Below are 22,058 nucleotides of genomic sequence, written 5' to 3'. Positions count from 1 at the left end.
TAGTTGCGATCCTCTCCAAGCAAAAAATATTTGGCGTTGTTACTTAAAACCCTTTGAAAATTTGCACTGCCAAATTTACAATAACAACGCACCATCCAAATTCTCTCTGCATTTGATTTCGTTGTTGTATAGATCGTCCATCACCAACCAAACACATTCGTTTTTCTATTCTCCTACCTTTGTCGGTCAGGTATTTATTCTAATTTGAGAAATTACATGGTAATTCTACCAACAACTTTCCCGCCCTTTTAAGCGTCCCTTAAAAACTCTGCTGATCCTCAGCACTCACTTGCTTGGTCGTTTGCAACGTCTGTTGTTCAGTGGGAGTTTCGCTGTTCACACACAGCCATTTCTCTGCTAGCGTCGCTTGTGTGGTTAGCACAGCGGGGTAAAATAGCACAAATAGTTTTTTTAATAATTAATTTTGAAAATTATTTTTCGATAATTTTTGAAACTATAATTAATTGGCAGTAGGGTTTTTGTATTTTTTGGACAAATTCACCCTACATTCGGCATTTATTGCACCTATTTCGAGCAGAGAATATATGTGAAAAATACTTGTTTTTCGACATTTTAGTATTATTTTTGGCAATATTTGTTAAATATTTTGGAAAATTATTTGAGTCTCCGTAGGGGTTTCGGTATTTTTGGACAAATACACCCTACTTTTCGCATACTTTTCACCAACTTGTCAACCTAACAATATATATTTCAGACCAATTAGTTGATTTGCGTTGATTTTCTGGTGCAAACAATAAAGTTTTCATATTAATAACTTATTTGTCTCTGGATTTTGGACAACTACACCCTACAATTGGCTTATCTCACCTTATCAAACACCCTACACTTGGTAGCACCATATACATTCTTGTATAGTTGAAACTTTTTTGCATTTTTTGGCCAAATTAAAGTAGTTTTTGATCGCCCTGAGGAAGTTTCTTCAAATTTTCTCGTATTTTGTCCTACTATAATTTCAAATATTATCACCCGTTGCTATTATTCTTTTGCATTTGTACAATTCTGGAGGTTTTTGTGGAAATTTCTTATTTCCTTTGAGCTATAGCAATTTGTGCTTCAACTGAATCTCCTCTTTTCACCATTTCTCGTAGTTTGTTGCAAATTAAATTGTAGATTTTCGGTGATTTTTGTGCATTAAAACTTCAAAATGTCAGTCACCCCACTCACTCGTTTTGTTAGAGCTTCAGACATATTTTTGAAATTTGTAGCATCCTTTGAACGGATTAATGAGTCCACATATAATGTCTATAATCTCGAAATTCGCAGTTCAGAATTTCAAAAATTGTGGCACAAAGTCAAGTGCGCTTATGACGAGTGCAAAAACTACCTCACGACATCCGAGACTGCACAGGCTGGTGTTATTGATGTCGTTGAGGAAAAATATGGTACATCCTACATTGCTTATCTCCGGTGTTTGTCTACAATTGACAGGCATCTTAAACGCCTTAAATCTTCAGGCACAGAAACTCCTTCACCTGCTATAGCTCCTCCAATACCACCACCTCCACAAGATGAATTGTTGAACGTTTCAAAAGAAACACAATCTCCAGGTTTGCTTTCGAGTAAATCTTTAGAAATCTCACCACCTCCCAAACACTCGTTGAATCTTGCTGAAGTAGCAACTCCACCCAATATATCGTTGGACGAATCCGTCCCGTCGGTTCCTGTGCAGTCTGCTTCTCCCTCTGTACCTGCTCCACCTGAAACTTTTTCCCCCATTCCAACTTGCTCTAGTGACCCTGTTGCTAACTCCACATCACCTGTCGATACCCACAGCTTACCATTGCCACCAATCGACATTGATGTTTTTGCTGGCGATTTTACGTCTTGGCCATCTTTTCGTGATCTATTCACCGCTTTGTACATCAAAAATGCGCGCCTTTCTGACATTGAACGTTTGTGCTACTTAGTACAGAAAACCTCCGGTGAGGCTCGGGAAATCGTTTCGAGATTTCCACTCACCAATTCTAGTTTTCCCTTAGCGTGGAAAGCATTGTCGGATACCTTTGAAAATAAGCGTATGCTGGTGAATAGCCAAATAAAACAATTGCTCAATCTCCCTTCTATAGATAAAGAATCTTGTTCTGGTTTGAAAACCATCCATCGTGGGATTAATAGTTGCCTTGCTGCAATGGCCGTCTATGACGTCATTACGGATCATTGGGATCCAATAGTTGTTTATATTTGTTTGCGAAGGTTGCCAAGGTTAACTTTGACTCTGTGGGAGCAAAGTATCAAAAACAAGTCGTCTTTGCCTTCTTGGAAAGACTTAGATGCTTTCCTCACAGAGAGGATACAAACACTGATGTGTATCCAAAGCGTGTATGGAAATCAGGTCGCAAAATCATCAGCCACGAATGTGGTTTCATCCAACTCCTCCAAAAAATTGTTGTCGGTACAAAAATCACAAAATGTATCACCCCTTCGATCCACTAATTTGTCGAACACTTATTGCCCAATTTGTCCTAACCAGAGCCATGTTCTGCGTCTCTGCCCCCAATTTGCTAAACTGTCATTTGAGGACAAATTCTCGTTGGTAAAAAAGTATAATTATTGCATAAATTGCTTATGTCGTGGTCATGCTGTTAAGAAATGTAACAGCAAATATAGCTGCAACTTGTGCAAACAACGGCACCATAGCCTTCTCCACCGACCACAAGTTAGAAGAGTTATTGCTCCGACCACATCAAAACTGTATCCGTCTCTTACTGAAGTCAAAAGAGGAGATCCCAGTTATGGTTTGTCGCAGCCCAGACACCCTACAGGCAGTTCTACTTTGCCATGCACTTCTCCGACTTTTACAAATGTCAAAAGTCGAGAGTCTAAGTGTACTATGTCGACCCGCTCTTCTAACAAACATCAAAGCAATCATCCAGACTCTAATACCTTGCGCAATAGAAAAGTTCTTGCATCGCCATCTTTGAATTCCCCTCCGGCTTTTACATATGTCAAAAGTCGAGTATTAGCTTCAACTCTGACGAAATCAACTCCGGCTTTTACGAAGGTCAAAAGTCGAGTATTTAGCCCTTCTTTGTCGCGCTCAAATACCTCTCCGGCTTTTTCCAAGGTCAAAAGTCGAGTATTTAGTCCTTCTTTGTCCCGTCCAACCTCCACTCCGGCTTTTACTGATGTCAAAAGTCGAAAACTTCGTTTGTTGGATCGGTCTTCGGACAACACCATTAGATAATTGTATATTTTTGGGAACCGCCAAAGATAGTTTTGAATTCGTTGCTTGCCCAAAAATATATTTTCGGATACTTTCTTATCGGTCCGGTTCCTGCCACCTCTTGTTCCCAATCTCGTTTTTTAAATTGAAATCGACCACTGAGTTATGCTAACAACTAAGAGAAACATATCGCTAGTGCTGCTATATCTTGAAAACTTAAATTGAATTGTTCAATGACTCGTCTCCATATTCTTGAACCGAGCGAATATCGGAGTCGATCATATCGTAATTACTCGTTTATAGAAATCGATTATTTGAATTATAGCTCACATGGAAATCTGAATTTACGTTCATGAATCTTCTTACTGACATATTGGTATAATATTATTAATCTTTATTGTAATTATTCCTAGCTTTAATTTGTTGATCCACGCTTACGTGTATCAAGGTGGGCGGCAATGTATAAGTTAGATACTTTGTCCGACAACTTCCCCTGCTCGATCAATCACGGATGCTGATTGGCGCACTGGCATCTCCTCTACAATTCCCTCTGCGGATACCGTAGTGTGCGGATCGCCGCTGGGCATCGGTTGTTGTCGGTTTGCTCGCCTTGTTACACTTTGCTCTCACTGGAATAATTGTAATTGTAGTAGTATATGACATGGGATCCTCTGCGATCACTCAGAACCTCTGCGTTCACTTGTCATTAGTCATTTGTTGAAGAATAACGTCTACGCGTTATTACAAAAAGGCCTCTGTCGCCACTACCACCGATTACAAAAGGTAATCTATTTTGTTGTACGAAAAGAATCATAAATAAACTTCCAGCATATTATTACATTTAAATTGATACTGCTTGTGTTTTTATTTCTTTGGTTCTTTTCTCCCCCACTGCTCATCATCTACGGTAACTGAGAAATATACCTATGGATCACCCCTCCCTCACCTCAACATTTTATCCTATCGAACTGGAGATTTTGTTGTTGCCCAACTAAACAGGAACCAATGTTTGTATATTTGTATGTATGTTATTGAGCTTCCTTTAAATGTACGCTGTGTATGTTTGCATTAAAACTACATTCAATATTACTCAATATTCAATTTGTTTTGATTAAATGTTATGAATCTGGGTTATTGATTTTTTTTTTTTTAAGACGACACCACGTCTGTTTCTTTAAACCCTATGATGTATGTATGTATAGATGTATGTATATTTCATATTCATATGTTCACATTGGCCTTGAAAAGGAATATGTTTAGATTATGACTTTGATTTCCTTACATCTTTGTAGGAATCAGTTCCTCACTTTCAATTGAGAGTTTGAAGGAAAAACATATCCCATTCAACATCAGCTTAAGTTAAAGTTCCTTAACGATTTCAACAAATCCAAAGATTTCTAAATAGTGAACTCATACTATAGTATAAAAGCAACAAGTGCAAAAAAAGTTTAAGTTTTAAAGTGCTTTTGAAAAAAAAATTGAAAGATTCGAGTGTAACGTTTGCTCCAAACAGTGCGTGTCTAACGCTGCATTAAGGAAGCATTTGCAGTCCCACAAAATTTGCAATATATGCAATAGAATACTGCTACATTCGCAAGCGCTTAGAACATCCGGAGTATCCGCAAGGACTACAACGTCAGGTTAATCATCAGCAGCACAGATTAAGACAGGTGCCTCAATATCAACAACAACAACCTCTTCAGATTCATGGAATATGGCAAAATAATGGATTTTGGAATCAAGATAATCGATTATGGCAGCGATACAATCAGCAGCCTCAAGCACCCCAACAATATCCAGACTTATGGAATAACTCTCGTGGATTTTTGGCAGCCGTACAATCAACAGACTCAAGCGTCCCAACAATATCAAGACATATGGAGTAACTCTCCTGGATTTTGGCAGCCGTATAATCAACAGTCTCAAGCATCCCAACAATATCAAGACTTATGGAATCACTATCCTGGATTATGGCAGCAATATAATCAACAGCAACATACACCACAACAACAAGTCAATCAAGATTTCGGATTATGGCAACAAAACAATCAACAACAGCAGGTACCCCAACAATATACAGGTATATGGCACCAAGGTCATCGGTTATTACAACAACAACAAACAGAATTTCAACATCCATATACTCTGAATCAACATCCTCAACAATTACCGCAACAACAGGAACAACAAGATGATCAAAGCACTCCTATATTTAAATATTGCGAATATTGCAAACTTTTTGTAATAAGCACAAATTGGCTTCAGCACTGTAAAACAAAAAGCCACAGACAGAAAGTAGGTGGACTAATTAATGATGACATGACATTGGTCAAAAGTGGCTTCAGCAATAGGTTGCAAACTTTCCAATATAATATAAAAAGGGATACAATTGATGTCGACTACATATTTCGTGAATCGAAAACAGCTCTAATGATGCCTTAATCCGCCATGATTTAATAAAATTCTATTTGGAGCTTGGAGGAAAATATGTAAAAATTTCTCAAGAAAAGGTGATAGAATAAAAAAATATTTACCACAACACAAAAATGAAACAGCTCTCTAGATCTGATAATATAGAGAGTCAAATAAATGATCATTTTGACTGCGTTATAGTTAAAATGTCTGAATTTCAAGAACGGGTTGGGCTCTTTCAAACATAATGAGCCTGAAAATTCACATTAATAAGTGTTGTCCTAAAAGAGGTTCGCAATACATATCAACCCCCGAAGAACTGATTGATAGACATGCGTGCATAAATGTCTATAATAATGACATATACTGCTTAAAGTGGAGCATACTTGCAGCGTTGTTAAACCCCAAAAACCCCTCAAGAACGTCATCATACGAAGAGATTAATATTGAATCAGATTTACTTAGTTTGCAGAATGGCATAGTCCTTAATTTTAAGGGGATGGAGTTTCCGGCAGATGTCAAACAAATAAAAATATTTGAGGAAAATAATCCAAACATAAGTATAAATGTGTTTGGATATGATTATAAAACAAAAGATATTGTAGGTCCATATTACATAACTCAAAAAGAAAACGATACGCATAAAACGCTGCTACTTCTAGAAAAGGAGGATAAAGCTCACTATATTCTAGTGAAGCATATATCTAATTTTTTACTTTTCCTTAGGTTAATACGTCCACAGATAACTAAGAATAAAAGACGTGTACACATCTGCAACCAATGCTTACATTATATGTTTAATAAAGATTTAATGGATAGACATAAGAATATATGCAGCAGGATTGTGACCAGAATGCCTGTAGAAGGTAAATCGACCTTAGCATTTAAGAATTTCAAAAAACAAATGTATGTACCTTTTGTTATATATGCAGACTTTGAATGTATTTTAGAAAAATCAGGTAATAATGACAATACTGTTAATAAGCACATTCCCTGTGCTTTTAGCTTTTATATAAAATGTAGTTTTGACAGTAGCTTAGATAAGTTTTTTATATACACTGGTGAGGACGCAGCCAAAAAATTTGTTGAAATGTAAGATAAGGAATGTAAAGAAATCTATACAAACTATTTAAGCGTCAATAAACCTATGTCACCTTTAACTCAATCACAATTAGAAGATTTTGATGCAGCAGTAAATTGCCATATATGTGAAAAGAAATTAGACAATGATAAAGTTAGAGATCATTGTCACATTACTGGCGAATATAGAGGGGCTGCACATAATGAGTGCAACCTCAACTATACAGTTCCAAAATTTATCCCAATTTTGTTTCACAATTTTTCATCGTATGACTGCCATCTGTTTATAAAAGAACTCATTAAGTATATACCTAGGAAGAAAATTAATATAATTCCTCAAAATAAAGAGCTTTACATCTCCTTATCTCATATCATTGATATGGGAAATAATGAAACACTAGAATATAGATTCTTGGATAGTTATAGATTCATGGCGGCAAGTTTAGACACTCTAGCCAAAAATTTGAAAGATGACGATATATTATCTGTAAGATCATACTTTCCTAACAATAATGAATTCTCGTTAATGAGGAGGAAGGGCATATTTTGTTATGAATATTTAGATTCATTTCAAAAGCTCAATGAAACAACTCTTCCTCCCATAGAGGATTTCTATAGCAACCTAAATAATAAACATTGAGATAAAGACGATTATGAGCATGCTAAGAAAGTGTGGGAAAACTTTAATTGTCGATCATTGAAAGAATATATGGAATTATATTTAAAAACAGATGTGCTCCTACTGATTGACGTTTTTGAAAATTTTCGCAAGTCCTGCAAAAAGGATCACCAGCTCGATCCTTGTCAGTATTATACTGCGCCAGGGCTAGCTTTTGATGCGATGCTGAGACATACAAATGTATCGCTTGAACTGATTAGGGATTTAGACATGTTTAATTTAATTAAAAAGGGTAAACGGGGTGGTCTAACCCAATGCTCAAAAAGATATGCCAAAGCTAACAATAAATACATGAAGAATTTCGATAAGGATTTACCGTCAAACTTTTTATTATACCTAGATGCTAACAATTTATACGGTTGGGCAATGAAACAATTTCTTCCAATTTCAAATTTTAAATTTCTGGAGCCAGAAGAAATGATTATAGACGAAGAAGAAATAAAGAAGCTTCAACCAGATTCTGACATTGTATACATATATATAGTTGACTTGGACTATCCAAAAGAACTTCATGATAGCCATAATGATTTACCCTTTTGTGCACAAAATTAAAAGGTAGGGGGTTCTAAATATGAGAAGCTTATTGCTGATTTTGCTCCAAAGAGGGAGTATCCAATTCATTATATGGTTTTAAAGCAATGTCTTGAAAATGGACTTAAATTGAAAAAAGTTCATAGCGTTATTTCCTTCAAACAAGCTCAATGGCTTGAGCCATATATAGATAAAAACACAGCTAAAAGAAAAGAAGCAACCAATTCGTTTCTTAAAGATTTATATAAACTATATAATAATGCCGTATTCGGTAAAACGATGGAAAATGTTGACAAACGGAAAATTGTGAAATTAGTAACTGAGTGGGAAAGTGAAAATCGACGCACATTAGACGCCAGAAAATTAATTGCAAAGCCAAATTTTCATAGTATGTCGAAATGGTCTTTGGGCAATACAAATGAATAGAGTAAATGTATTATATGATAAACCAATCTATCTAGGATTTTGTATTTTAGAATTAGCAAAGTGGAAAATGTACAATTTCCACTATAATTATATTAAGAAGAAATTCGGAAATCGGGCCACTTTATGTTATATGGATACTGATTCGTTCATTTATGACATTTTATCAGAAGATGTTTACGAAGAAAATAAACCTGATATAGATTTATACTTTGACACTTCCGATTATCCTGAAAATAATATATACAACATACCACGGAAAAACAAAAAAATAATCGGAATGATGAAAGACGAAAATTGTGGCAAAATAATGAGTCTTTTCGTGGGTTTTGGGGCAAAAATGTATTCTTTTAGAACTGAAGAGGTTGAAGAGGTAAAAAAGGCTAAAGGTGTAAAGAAGAGCGTCATATCAAAATATTCCATATATGATTACAAAGGTTGTTTATTTAATGAAAGCACTACTAGTGACATAACACTTAATTTTAGATCTAAGATGCATAAAATATATACAAATATAATGCATAAAGTTGTCTTAAGATCTAAAGATACTAAGAGAAAGATTATGCCAGATAAAGTACATACTTTAGCTTGGGATCATTATAATATAGAACTAAATGATTTAAATAACGTGCCTGAATTGAATGATTTAATAAATTTACCTGAATTTGTAACCGATATGGATATTGATTTAGATACATCACTCAGTACTGAAGATTTTAATAACTTACCACCATTTTATGTTATATATTATTACTAGCGGACCCGGCGAACTTCGTCTCGCTATTAAGGAATAAAATTTCATACAAAAACTCAATATTCGATTTTTCCAATTTTTCGACTTTTCCAGAGAGATTTTCCAAAATTTTCTTCCGTAAAGACCTTCTCCTCGAAAATACGAATAACTGACAAAAAATTTTACAGAAATCGGCCTAGCCGTTCTCATTTTATGAATTACTATACATTTTTTACACCATTTTTATATATATACTAGCGGACCCGGCGAACTTCGTCTCGCTATTAAGGAATAAAATTTCATACAAAAACTCAATTTTCGATTTTTCCAATTTTCCGACTTTTCCAGAGAGATTTTCCAAAAATATCTTCCGTAAAGACCTTCTCCTCGAAAATACAAATAACTGACAAAACATTTTACAGAAATCGGCCTAGCCGTTCTCATTTTATGAATTACTATACATTTTTTACACCATTTTTATATATATAGATATAGATGTAATATCTATGAAAATACTTACATTATGAAAAAAGTACATCTAAATAAAACAAAACTTGTATATTGTTATATAATAAACATGTGTTTTATTTCATTATTGAATTTGCATGATGCAAAGGTAAGTATACAGTTTTATACTATCTTTCGGTAAATTCCAGTCAATGGAACATACTCCACCAGACGATCATGGATAATTAAGCAGTATGCTGAGGTGTTTTGTAGAATTGATGTATTGGTTTCAAATTGAATTTTTAAATCGATAGGTCCATTCTTCACAGTCTCATTTTGGTTGCTGATGTCAATAACGGCAATGGGGTTGTCTTTAAAACTTTCATATGTGGTTGTGGTTCCCTCATATAATAAGATTGTTTAAACTTGGCATACATGTCATAAAGTACTGCATAACGATTTTCTCCAAAGTTTAGATTCAAATCATCATATGGATAAGATTCAGAGTTCAAGTGAACTTTAATGTTTTGAAGTTCACAATGTTGTAGCTTGTTGTCTTTTTCAAATATTAAAGCAACGTATCGAGGTCTTTCGTGATTGGCAGACAATTTGACACTCCAGCTGTGTTGTCTTCCACCAGCAAAAGTTGGATTAAAGTAGCAATCCCAGTAGGATAATAAACAATAGAAAAGGTGAATACACATCTGTGGGACTAACCCCCAGTTTTTGTAAAAATTTTTATTCTTCTCACACGAATTGTCAAATTTTGTAGATCGATTTACTCGCTTTAGCGCAAATGTAGAACGCTGATTTTTAAATGAGGAATCCTTAACCGTATATGGAACGGGTATACGAAAAATTAGATGTGTATATCATCTGGGGGCTGAGCTATGAATGCCTAAATTATTACGAATATAGACGAACGAACAAAAATAAGTTACAAAAACTGGGGGTAAGTTTTAGTAATCTACTGTTAATCATGTAATTATGAACATTTAAGCATGATTGTAAAATATTAAAGATGCATATGGTGTTGAGGTTGGTTTCAGGTTAGGTTGGCTTGGGTTCGGGTTACGTTGGGTTCGGGTTAGGTTGGGTTCGCGTTAGGTTGGGTTCGGGTTAGGTTGGGTTCGGGTTCGGGTTAGGTTGGGTTCGGGTTAGGTTCGGGTTAGGTTGGGTTCGGGTTAGGTTGGATTCAGGTTGCGTTGTGTTCAAGTTAGGTTGGGCTAAGATCAAGGGATACATTATTTACATTGTGACAATATCCCACGTTTAACAGTAGAACTCTAACTATGGAAGGAGAAATGTTGAAACGATTGGTTCAATCCCGCAATGTTTTGAAAAGAAAATTTCAAAACATAAAAAAGGGAGAACAAGCAAGAACAACCCAATTGGAAAATACCTTCAAACCAATAACAGATGAAGTAAACAAATTAGTTAAAACCACAAGTGAAAATGCATCCAAATACATGATACCCAAGACAAAAATTATATTATTATTAATTATTAATTATTTTCCAGTATCAAGAAACATAAGGAAGGTTTTAAAAACGAAATCACTGCAAACGATGAAGAGTACGAAGAAGATAATAATCAAGATGAGTCAAGCAACGACGAGGGTGGAGAAGAATCTTTTTATTCTGATCATGAAGATTATGATTTTGAAAGTAATCTTTCTCAATTGAAAAATGTGAATAATCTTGATACTGTATACGGTCCACATAAAGACGATAATGGGGAATGGAAATTTGGAGATAAACCTTTACATATAAATAATGAAAAAATTGTCGTAGGAAACCAGAATTGGGCACTCACACCCGGCTTATTTGAACTTCTATTTCATTAAAAACCCAAAAACTACGATGAATCAGAGTTGGAGATATATAAGAAAATTTTACTGGGATCCAATGCACATAAAGTAAACTACAGCCATAATGAACGAGTGAAATCTAACAAAGGATATAAATACACCAATATAATAAAGAAGATAACACTGAAGCAGCATTTTTGGGGGGTGGAAAATTTCTTTTGGAAATGAAAGCCCTTGATGAGTATACTAAGAAGCCAAAAGGAAATTTTCGCCATAGGTCAAGTTTCTGAGATATCGCGCGATGAATTTTTTGATTTTTTCCCTATAATACTTGCGAAAATAGCTCCATATCTCTGTTTGGCGTTGTTGTAGCTTCGTTTTGTGGTTACATGTCTTCAGTGAAATCGATTGGCGAATCTTTTTGTAGAACATTACATTCTTCTAACTCAATGCCTTTCATGTCCTTTTCGTCCTTTCTTTATGGAACCGTAGTAAAAGTACCACAAGATGAGATTTTTCAGCATCCAAATATTCTACAAAAATGTTGCTCAGAAGATTTTAGGTACGGTTCCCTTTGACAACTAATCGATTTTGTCCCGTTTTCATTGTCCTTTTTGACATTTAATCGGTTTTGGTTCAGAAATAAACTATGTTTTGTTTTTCTGTATATTCGTCATTGGGTATTTATTGGTATGTACACTAGGGCTATAACCAAAAAAATACCACCACATAGCCGTGTAGAGCATGAAAAACTATTATGAAACACGGTGTCAATTTTTCTCTATCGCGAAAAAAGTTTCCGCACCAAATGCATTGAAGTTCTGCAATGCATTTTTTAATTTTATCTGTCATAACAACATATTTGCTTTTCATTAAAATTTTTATTTTTTTGTAATCTAATTTAAAATCATTATCAAAGCGTTCTGGACCAATTTCTTCTCAAATCGCGCCATTTCGGACCACATTAGGATTTTTTGACACAATTGCAATTTTTGGTTTTTCTTTATAAACTCGTGAATTTTATGTTTATATTTTTTTAACCTATCGGACCAGGGAATATGGGGTCATTTGAAACGAATTCGCGAAAGTTACAGGCTGTTTTTGTTGACTTTGCTTTTGAGAATCGTATTTGTTTTCTACAAAAATACAACACCAGTACCATGTGGGGAATTTTGTCCTAATAATGAAAACGCGTTTCTAAGACCGATTCTGTGAAAAAAGTTCCCGCACCGGCCGTGATTACTAAAACCCTTTTGATATTTTTTCTACTTAAAATTTTAAATTTGCTTTGTTTGAATAAATATTTGTAGAAAAAAATAAAATTCTCACAGGCAAAGTCAACAAAAACAGCCTGTAACTTTCGCGAATTAGTTGCAAATGACTCCATATTCTCTTGTCCGATAGGTTAAAAAAATATAAACATAAAATTCACGAGTTTATAAAGAAAAACCAAAAATTGCAATAGTGTCAAAAAATCCTAATATGGTCCGAAATGGCGCGATTTTAGAACAAATTGGTCCAGAACGCTTTGATAATGATTTTAAATTAGATTACAAAAAAATAAAAATTTTAATGAAAAGCAAATATGTTGTTATGACAGATAAAATTAAAAAATGCATTGCAGAACTTCAATGCATTTGGTGCGGAAACTTTTTTCGCGGTAGAGAAAAATTGACACCGTATTTCATAATAGTTTTTCATGCTCTACACGACTATGTGGTGGTATTTTTGATATTTGCAAAAAAGTGCAAAAAGTTATATCCCTAATGTACACATAACTATTGGTTATTGCTTATGTAGACATCTGGGGTGCTTCTGAAATATTTACCACTAATAGCTATTGTAATGATGAACACGTTAATAACAAATTTTCTTGGAGGATAGATCCGGTTATCTCAAATTTGGAACCGGATATTCCGACATTAAAACCGATTTTTGAACCGGTTTTAAGTAACCGATTAAACTTATATGTATACCGTTAAAAAGCTTATAGAGTTATCAATCAAATTAAATTAATTCGCTTCTGAAAACTTTGTTAGTTGCAATTCTAGAACAAAAAAAAAAAAAAAAACGTTTTCTTAAACCGTTTTTAAGGAAAAATATCAATACGCGCAAATGTGAAGATCAAAGGCTGGGGGGCGAACAATTCTTTTTGGCGATGGAAGTCGATGAAGGTTATATTACGAACCCGGATGGGCAGTTATGCCGTATGTAAAACTTCTGAGTTAGGTCAAACTTCTGAGTTATAGCGAAATGAATTCTTTCTTGACAAGCTATACATACCTACATGACAAAAACCCTAACGAAATTTGATCGCGCCATAACTCAGAAGTTTGACCTACGGCATAGCTGCCCTTCCGGGTTCGTAATATTACCTTCATCGACTTTCATCGCCAAAAAGAATTGTTCGGCCCCCTTTGATCTTCATATTTGCGCGTATTGATATTTTTCCTTAAAAACGGTTTAAGAAAACGGTTTTTTGTTCTAGAATTGCAACTAACAAAGTTTTCAGAAGCGAATTAATTTAATTTGATTGACAATTCTATAAGCTTTTTAACGGTATACATATAAGTTTAATCGGTTACTTAAAACCGGTTCAAAAATCGGTTTTAATGTCGGAATATTCGGTTCCAAAATTGAGATAACCGGATCTATCCTCCAAGAAAATTTGTTATTAACGTGTTCATCATTACAATAGCTATTAGTGGTAAATATTTTAGAAGCACACCAGATGTCTACATAAGCAATAACCAATAGTTATGTGTGCATACCAATAAATACCCAATGACGAATATACAGAAAAACAAAACATAGTTTATTTCTGAACCAAAACCGATTAAATGTCAAAAAGGACAATGAAAACGGGACAAAATCGATTAGTTATCAAAGGGAACCGTACCTAAAATCTTCTGAGCAACATTTTTGTAGAATATTTGGATGCTGAAAAATCTCATCTTGTGGTACTTTTACTACGGTTCAAGAAAGAAAGGACGAAAAGGACATGAAAGGCATTGAGTTAGAAGAATGTAATGTTCTACAAAAAGATTCGCCAATCGATTTCACTGAAGACATGTCACCACAAAACGAAGCTACAACAACGCCAAACAGAGATATGGAGCCATTTTCCCAAGTATTATAGGGAAAAAATCAAAAACTTCATCGCGCGATATCTCAGAAACTTGACCTATGGCGAAAATTTCCTTTTGGGTTCCTAGTATACTCATCAAGGGCATTCATATTCAAATGAAATTTTCCACCCCCCAGACTTTGAGTTCCATTTTGTGTCACAGTGTAATCGATGGTACTCACACTGGTAAAGGCCTAATGAGAGTAAATTCCGAAAAACCTCAATATGTATATTGGAACGATCCCAATGTTCTTGTTGAACGACTAAAGCGGTTGGTGGAATCAAATCAAAGTGGAAAATATGATCATACAAATGAGATGGTCTTAATCATAATCATATTATATATTATATCAAATGTGTACATTGCGATTACGAAATAAATGCATTCTATGGTCTTATGAATATCATTGCTTTTATTTCTTTTTTTGTTTTAATGAGTAATATGGTACAGTTATACCAGTCCTCTTATAATATCATAATTTTGTATATCCATATCACAACCCCTAGATGGCATTGTTTAAGTTTCCTTTCCTCCGAGTTTTTCAATTTGAATGCTGTATACTTACATTTCTTTGCTTAAAATTTAGGAGGGTTGGCGTTTTATTCTTGAAAATATTATATCTATATACTTATGTAATTTATGTAACTTTCATAAATTTGAACTAAATGGTACGTTTGAGAGCTACCAAAATGTGTTCTTCTTACTAAGAAGTCGTATTTAAAGTAAAGAAGACTGATTAGTCAGAGCCTCTTGAACCGAAGAGTTGATCTCTTTCACCCAAAAATATGCCACACAAATATTTGTTTGTTTCTTATTATAATTTATTAATAAACATTCAAATTAAAGCACTAGTAGCACTTGAAATTTCCTGAAGTATCCTGTTTCTTTCCGTTTTCAAACCATTTGTAATATAGAATTCCGACTGAATATCATCCGCTATTCTTAGCAAATATTTGTCTGTTTCGATGTCCTTCGACTCTCTTATGTACATTAAGAGGTTGGTGTCCTTGATGCTTACAGGAATGACATTTTCAGAGTCCATATTGAAATAGCTTGAAAGTAAGTTTCAGACTGAATAAAATTATTCTAAACTAGATGCCCATTTATAGATATTAAATGTTAATGAAGAGTAAGATTTTTTTTCTTCATATTCGTGTTTTTATATTTATCAGCAAGGGAAAAGGGTGTCAAACGTTGTGACAAAAAAAAGAAAGCAAAAGCAGGATATCATAACCATATTTTCATAATTATTTCTAGCTCATGTTCAAGCATACTTTTGTCTATATTTTTTATCTTAAAAAAAGCTAAATAACCCATTTTTAACATTCATAATAAATGGAATATTAAGTAATAGTGAAGTCCAATGATTCACCCTTTTGTTTTAATAAAACATATTTTTACAATTATTTCCTTTTTATACTAAAATTGTAGTGTGATTAACATTAATTTCACAATATTGTGAAATTCATTAAGCGTACATATGTTAAGCTAACAGAAATTTCTTGTCCATTTCTTATTTGTAAAGATTGATTTTTGCGCTGCTATTCCCCTTTCCCCCCTTCACTCAACTAGAATACACATAACTTCATTTTCGATACCCACAGAAGTAAGGAAATCAACATCATAACCTAAACATATTCCTTTTCAAGGTCAATGTGAAGACAAATATACATACATTTATACATACATATAGGGTTTAAATAACCAGACGTGGTGTCGTCTTTAAAAAAGTTCAATAACCCAGATTCATAACATTTAATCAAAACAAATTGAATATTGAGTAATATTGAATCCAGGTTTAATGCAAACATACACAGCATAAATTTAACAATGGTCATCGATTTCTCATTTGTACACATTGGTTCCCCTTTCCCCCTTAACTCTCCCAATCATGTTTGCATTCATATCCAAATCCATTGACAAGATCAATTTGAAGCAACCAAAAATTCAATCCACCCTTCAATTAAATATTAAAGACTTTGTCGCCTTCATCGAATAATAATAATAAACAAATCGAGAAGATCGATCGAATTCATATACAAACACACAGCAAATACTCAGTACACTTGTCCTCTGACTTAAAGTAAAGCAAAAGAACCAAACGACATACACACAAACATACAATAAAGCTATCGTGGCTGCTGATCCAATGCAAAGCAAAAGGAACCAAACGACATACACAAAAACATACAATAAACACAATGCCTCAACAATGGTCAATGCTTCATAATTAGATCAATCAACAGACAGACGGACAAACGAAACCACCCACATTGATCATGGACACGATTCAGCATGCTTACGGGCATGCTTCCCCCCCAGCATAAGGAATTCCAAAAATTTCTCACGGTCACCCCATCTCATGGTATGCTGTTTGTTTACTTTATAAATGAGTCTGCGACACTTTTTACCCCATTTGTTTACTTAAGATATGTAATTTGATACTTTTAATTACTATATGACTTGTAATTTGAGATTTTTAATACATATTGCGGGCATACATATTATTGCAAACGTTTCTACATATTTATTCCGGATTCATGGTATATGGCCGAAATATCTGTTAACAAAACCTTGATGAGTACCAAATAAAGCTGTACAAAAAATCATATTTGTGTTTGTTAGGTCAGAATTAAACTGTATGTTGTATTAGCTGATGGCCATTGTAGCTAATCACAACTAGAGCAGTATCCGGCACTAATACAAACGCATTGTTTGTGGTCTCACGCATACGACTCTCTCTCGCTCTCTCCACAAACAGCGTGTGCGTTAATGCATTGCTAAAATTAAAAATCATTGAAACAACCGACAACAGAACCTTCTTCTTTGACTTCTGAACTAGGGATACGTAAAATCGATTTCGGTTAATCGATTATTCGATTATTAGCCGCAAAATTTCTGAAAGTCGTAGTCGACTATTGACTGTGCGAAAACCGGATAATCGATTATTCTTAATCGACTTTCGAAAGACGGTGTCAACTATTATTCGTAGTCCACCATTAATCGTAGTCTATTATTATTCGTAGTCGACTATTAATCGTGGACGACTATTAGTCGTAGTTGACTATTGGGTGTGCTAAAACCGCGTAATGGAGGGTACTTTTTTATACATATATACATCACGGATCGCATCAATGGAAATGATCGATTATAATCGGTTTTCGGCAGTTAACGAATAATCGAAAGTCGACTTTTAAGAGCAGTACACATTGTCAGTTTTGAATGTCGATATTTTGCAGTTATCGATAACTGTCCAACTGTCCAACCGTCCAGCAACCACAAAACAACAAAGCTGTCATTGAAAACTGGCAATGTGTACTCAGCTTTAGTACATTCTCAAATAATCGACTAACCGAAAATCGAGTTTTAAGTTTTTCACGAAAACCGTATAATCGAAAAACCGATTATTGCATTCCACTGCGTATCCCTATTCTGAACGAAGACTGAGTGGTGGGCACGTGTGTCCGATAATGTTCTAGAGGACTCTCGAACAGGGAGACTTTGGGGTATAAATACAGGGGAACTGGCAATGACGAGTTAGTTGTGTTTTAAGCGTTGAACAGAACATGTCTTATTAACATTGTATTTACTACAAGTTAATATAATAATAAATAAAATAAATAAACTGTATGTTGATTTTTTTGTCAACAACATAACATATTTTTTCCATCTAAATTTTTTTTATCGCAGCTGCATGTTTCGATTTAATAATCTATGTTAATGTTTAATAATACTATGTTTTCTAGATCCAGTATACAGAAATTGTCAGATGCGTAAATGGACTTCAAAATATAAACCAATTAAGGAATTTTAAGATTTTGCGGCCATCTACATCTGTTTTAAACGATGCAAAGAAATGGTGGCGATATGCAGCAGAGTGTCATGGTTACGTAGTACGTTCTTCTGAAGAAAAGTGGCGAATAGCAAGAGAAAACATAAAGTACATGTCAATATACAAACGGTTGCTCATCAACCCGTCGGATAACATCACAAAAGAAGAGAGACAGTTTAAAATTGCTACCGAAAGAAATAGATGCATCGACGACTTAAATATCCTGCGAGAAGTATGTTGTGATTATGTGTGTGCTAGGGGAATGAGTACTCGTCATCGTAATATTGCCCATGGAAAGAATATCTTGTATCATTGGTTTCCGAACTGGCTTGGATGGTATGGAGTTTCTGATAATACCAGTTCTGATGCGTATTTAGTCAACGACGAAACGTATAAACATATAGAAGATGACATATTGAGTGCGTTAAAAGATTCCATTGAAAACGAAACGTTTTCAAAACGTGACGCAATTTTTGGAAACTTTACATTTGCTTTATCTGATGTTAAAATTGCATTGAAAACATCAGAGTCCCATCCTGAAGCTATCAAATTGGATATGGAATTAAAAAACTTACTTTGTTTTATAGAAATTAAGCCGAAACTAACATCATATCGCGTGGGTATATCACTGGGATCGATCCACTTAAATGATAAATTAACACAATCTACAGAGTTTCCATACCTAATAAAGCCGCAAAACCAAGAAAGCCCAAATCCGAAATCATTTTACAATGAATTTCTAAACTTTTTTTCCAAACGAGGCACATCCCATGCCAATGAAGAACCTTGGTTTCAATTGCAATATGAAAGAAGTCCTCCGGAACACCTTTCTGATTATCGTCTCATTATTAAATCGAAGAGTCTGGATGTCGTATATAACGAAAATGCTTTCAAGTGGATAGTTTCTTTTTTCATTCAGCCTATTACAGATGTTAAAAGTATATCGCATGAAAGAAAGGACAGAGAGATATACAGCTTAACCTTTTTCAAAAACTGGAAAAAGGTTTTGGTTGGTCAAAAGGTATATAATTTTTAATAGCTCTGAATAGATTACAATGATTTTTTTTACAGGATAATAGAAAAAAGTGGTCCTTTGAGATTGATATTTCGGCACCTAGAATAATATGCGTCGAAAACTTTGAGGAGAAAAATACATCTGTTGTATTAATAGATTTTGGGCGTTTTCAGCTGTTTAAAAATGAACGTTCGGATATCGACCATCAAAAAACCGATCTTGATGTTGATGTTAGTGAAAAGGAAAGCGATGATGAGCTTTTTATGACACCCTGTTCAACCCCTCCTGGTTCCAAAATAAGCCTTTCAGATACTCCACTAGTAAATCCGGCAATAGTTAATGATCATTTTCTTTCAAGATTTGTTATAAATAATGACACGGGCCTGGAAGGCGATCTGCATAGTGAAATTTATGACAAGTACATTATAAATTTAACTGACTTGCAAATACTCGTATGTAAAAATCGAGAATGTACTTTTGCGTGTGCTAAAAGTTCATCAAGCTATCATTTATTGGATAAGTTTAATATAAATCTTCACTTAGAAAGAAGAATTATAAATACAATCGACCCGGAATACCCATCCTTTACACTGTTTGGAAACCTTAATAGAATTGTGGCACATATAAATGAACAAAAGATATTAGACTGTTTGAAAATATTAAGTCCAATAACTTTGGACTTATTCAATCCAGTGGAATACTCTAATGTGGAAGAAACACGCGTTGAGAATAATATCGAAGGCACTGATTACGATAACACAACGATTTTCCAATTTGTAATCGGGCAAATTATATTGGAAATTCAGTCAAGAGAGAAAAGTATAGCAGAAATACAAATAATTGGTGCTAAAGCTGCAGCTACAAAGAAATCGGATGCCGTTAATATTAGTATGTCTGTGCATGGATTTCTACTTGTGGATGCAATTCAATCGTTTGGGCCAGATTTTGAACTTCTAATAGCTAGTCATAGATACGTAGAGTAAGTAATGTTTAAAAAACAACACTATAAAAAAATACGAATTTTTATATCATTTTTGGTTGAAGAATGGATAGCGTTTCTGGAAGTATCAAACAAAGTGAGCCCTGTTCCCCCACTTCTCCTAGTTCTCCAGATCCCAATGGCTGTCAAAGGTGTGCTAGTCCACATATCATAAACAGGGCATTAAATGAATTGCAAACTGGTAAGTAAATTTTTGCAATATATAGTGCATGACTCTTTTTTATCCTTCAAAATAAGGTTTTTTTCCTACAAAAACTTTATTTATATTTATCCTTTAGATATGTGTACTTCTATTTAGACGTTTTAGGTAGAATACTAATGTCGATTTCACTTACGAAATTGCAGGAATTCACCACTTCCGTTTTCATGGTGCGAAATTGATTTTATCGGATTCATGATTTTATTCATATTCCGGCATATTTAGGCATTTGATACGCATATAAACAACGGAAGTAATAAGTGTTCCATGTTGGAGTATAACAAATAACAAATTTTGCTTAAAAATGTCCGATGGTGATTTAAAAAAAGTAGACCAAACATGCTTTTGGTAGAAAATATCGTAGGGGTTTTCACAACGAAGTGTGAACGTATTTTTTTTGTGAATATTGTAAACAAATCAAAACATCATCGTCAGTCTATCTCTTAGCCTCTATTCCATTTATTTTTTGTCCTATTTTTATGCCACAAAACAAAACTCCGACATAAAACAAAATTACAACAAAGTGTCGCCATAACAATCAGCTGTTTAGGTCGAGTAAATTAAACTTTCATGTATTTTGTTGGTGTGTTTTTGTAAACAGATGTAGATCTACAATATTAACAAAATGTACAAGATCTACAATGCCACTTTACCGCTAATGTTGTTCTTACAAGTGTTGGTGATAAAAGAGAACAATATGTGTAAATGTCACGATGAAAGGAGAACGAAATTTTGTTTTTTGGTCACTCTAATATACATCTATTACTTTTCTACTGATAATCACGTACTGGAAGAACACATAACTTCACAATGTGACGAGTAATTATCCTGCTGCAGCTTTTACATCATTGCCCTTCGTGCACTTTTACCACACGGCCCGTTTTCCAGTCGTTCGGGTGCAGTAGTTCGTCCTTGACCAATACCAAGTCACTGTCTTTCAGATCTCGTCCAGGATACTGCTACTCTTACCTTTTATGCAGTTCCTGTATGTACTCTGTTTTCCAGCTTTAACTTTTCCCACCGACTTATCAACGATAAATCGTGTGCTGGCTTCTCTGAAGAAAATATAACTGAGCTAGGGTTAAAGTCTCCAAATCCTCTGGATCTTCAGATAATGGTGTTAGTGACCTAGAGTAAAAAAAGCTCTCAATCCTAACCAAAATTGTTGAAAACTCCTCAAAATAAATTTTCGTTCTTTCATTGCTTTTTTGAAATGACACTTAAACTTTTTTGTCCTGCTTCGCATAATCCTCCCATATGTGGAACATTTACAATTCGAAGACATTAACAATATACTTCTCAGAAATTTCTTTGCAAGACTTTTTGAGAAATTCTTGGTACTATGAGGGAGGGAGCACGATTGGTATCTACAAAATTTGTTCCGTTATCAGACATTAGACATTTTCGTAACCCTATTGAACATGCTTCAAGAATTGCTTGAATTACTTTCGTCGCAAAACACACGAATATTCTGAAATGATGAATTAATCAAAGTACCAGATTTTAAAATAAAATCCAAAAATATATTACACAAATGAAATTGAAAATGCCAGATTTGGTTATTTCTGGAGGGAAAAAATGCTGG

At 34.3% G+C, this 22,058-nt stretch overlaps 1 protein-coding gene across 2 annotated transcripts in view; it reads left to right on the top strand.

Annotated features, from left to right (window-relative positions):
* The window catches only part of Vps13D (vacuolar protein sorting 13D), a 672,569-nt gene that overhangs the window by 77,180 nt on the left and 573,331 nt on the right, over positions 1-22,058 (top strand). For both annotated transcript variants that reach the window (XM_073982994.1, XM_073982993.1), the window contains exons 3-5: positions 18,174-19,280; positions 19,331-20,253; positions 20,319-20,455. In XM_073982994.1, the coding sequence (XP_073839095.1) occupies positions 18,174-19,280; positions 19,331-20,253; positions 20,319-20,455 (2,167 nt within the window). The remainder of the gene's footprint in view (positions 1-18,173; positions 19,281-19,330; positions 20,254-20,318; positions 20,456-22,058) is intronic.

Source organism: Musca autumnalis, unplaced genomic scaffold, assembly GCF_047663935.1.
Source record: "Musca autumnalis isolate F117 unplaced genomic scaffold, ASM4766393v1 scaffold_4, whole genome shotgun sequence".
In the NCBI taxonomy this organism is placed as follows: domain Eukaryota; kingdom Metazoa; phylum Arthropoda; class Insecta; order Diptera; family Muscidae; genus Musca; species Musca autumnalis.
This window is presented reverse-complemented; position numbering and strand designations above follow the sequence as displayed.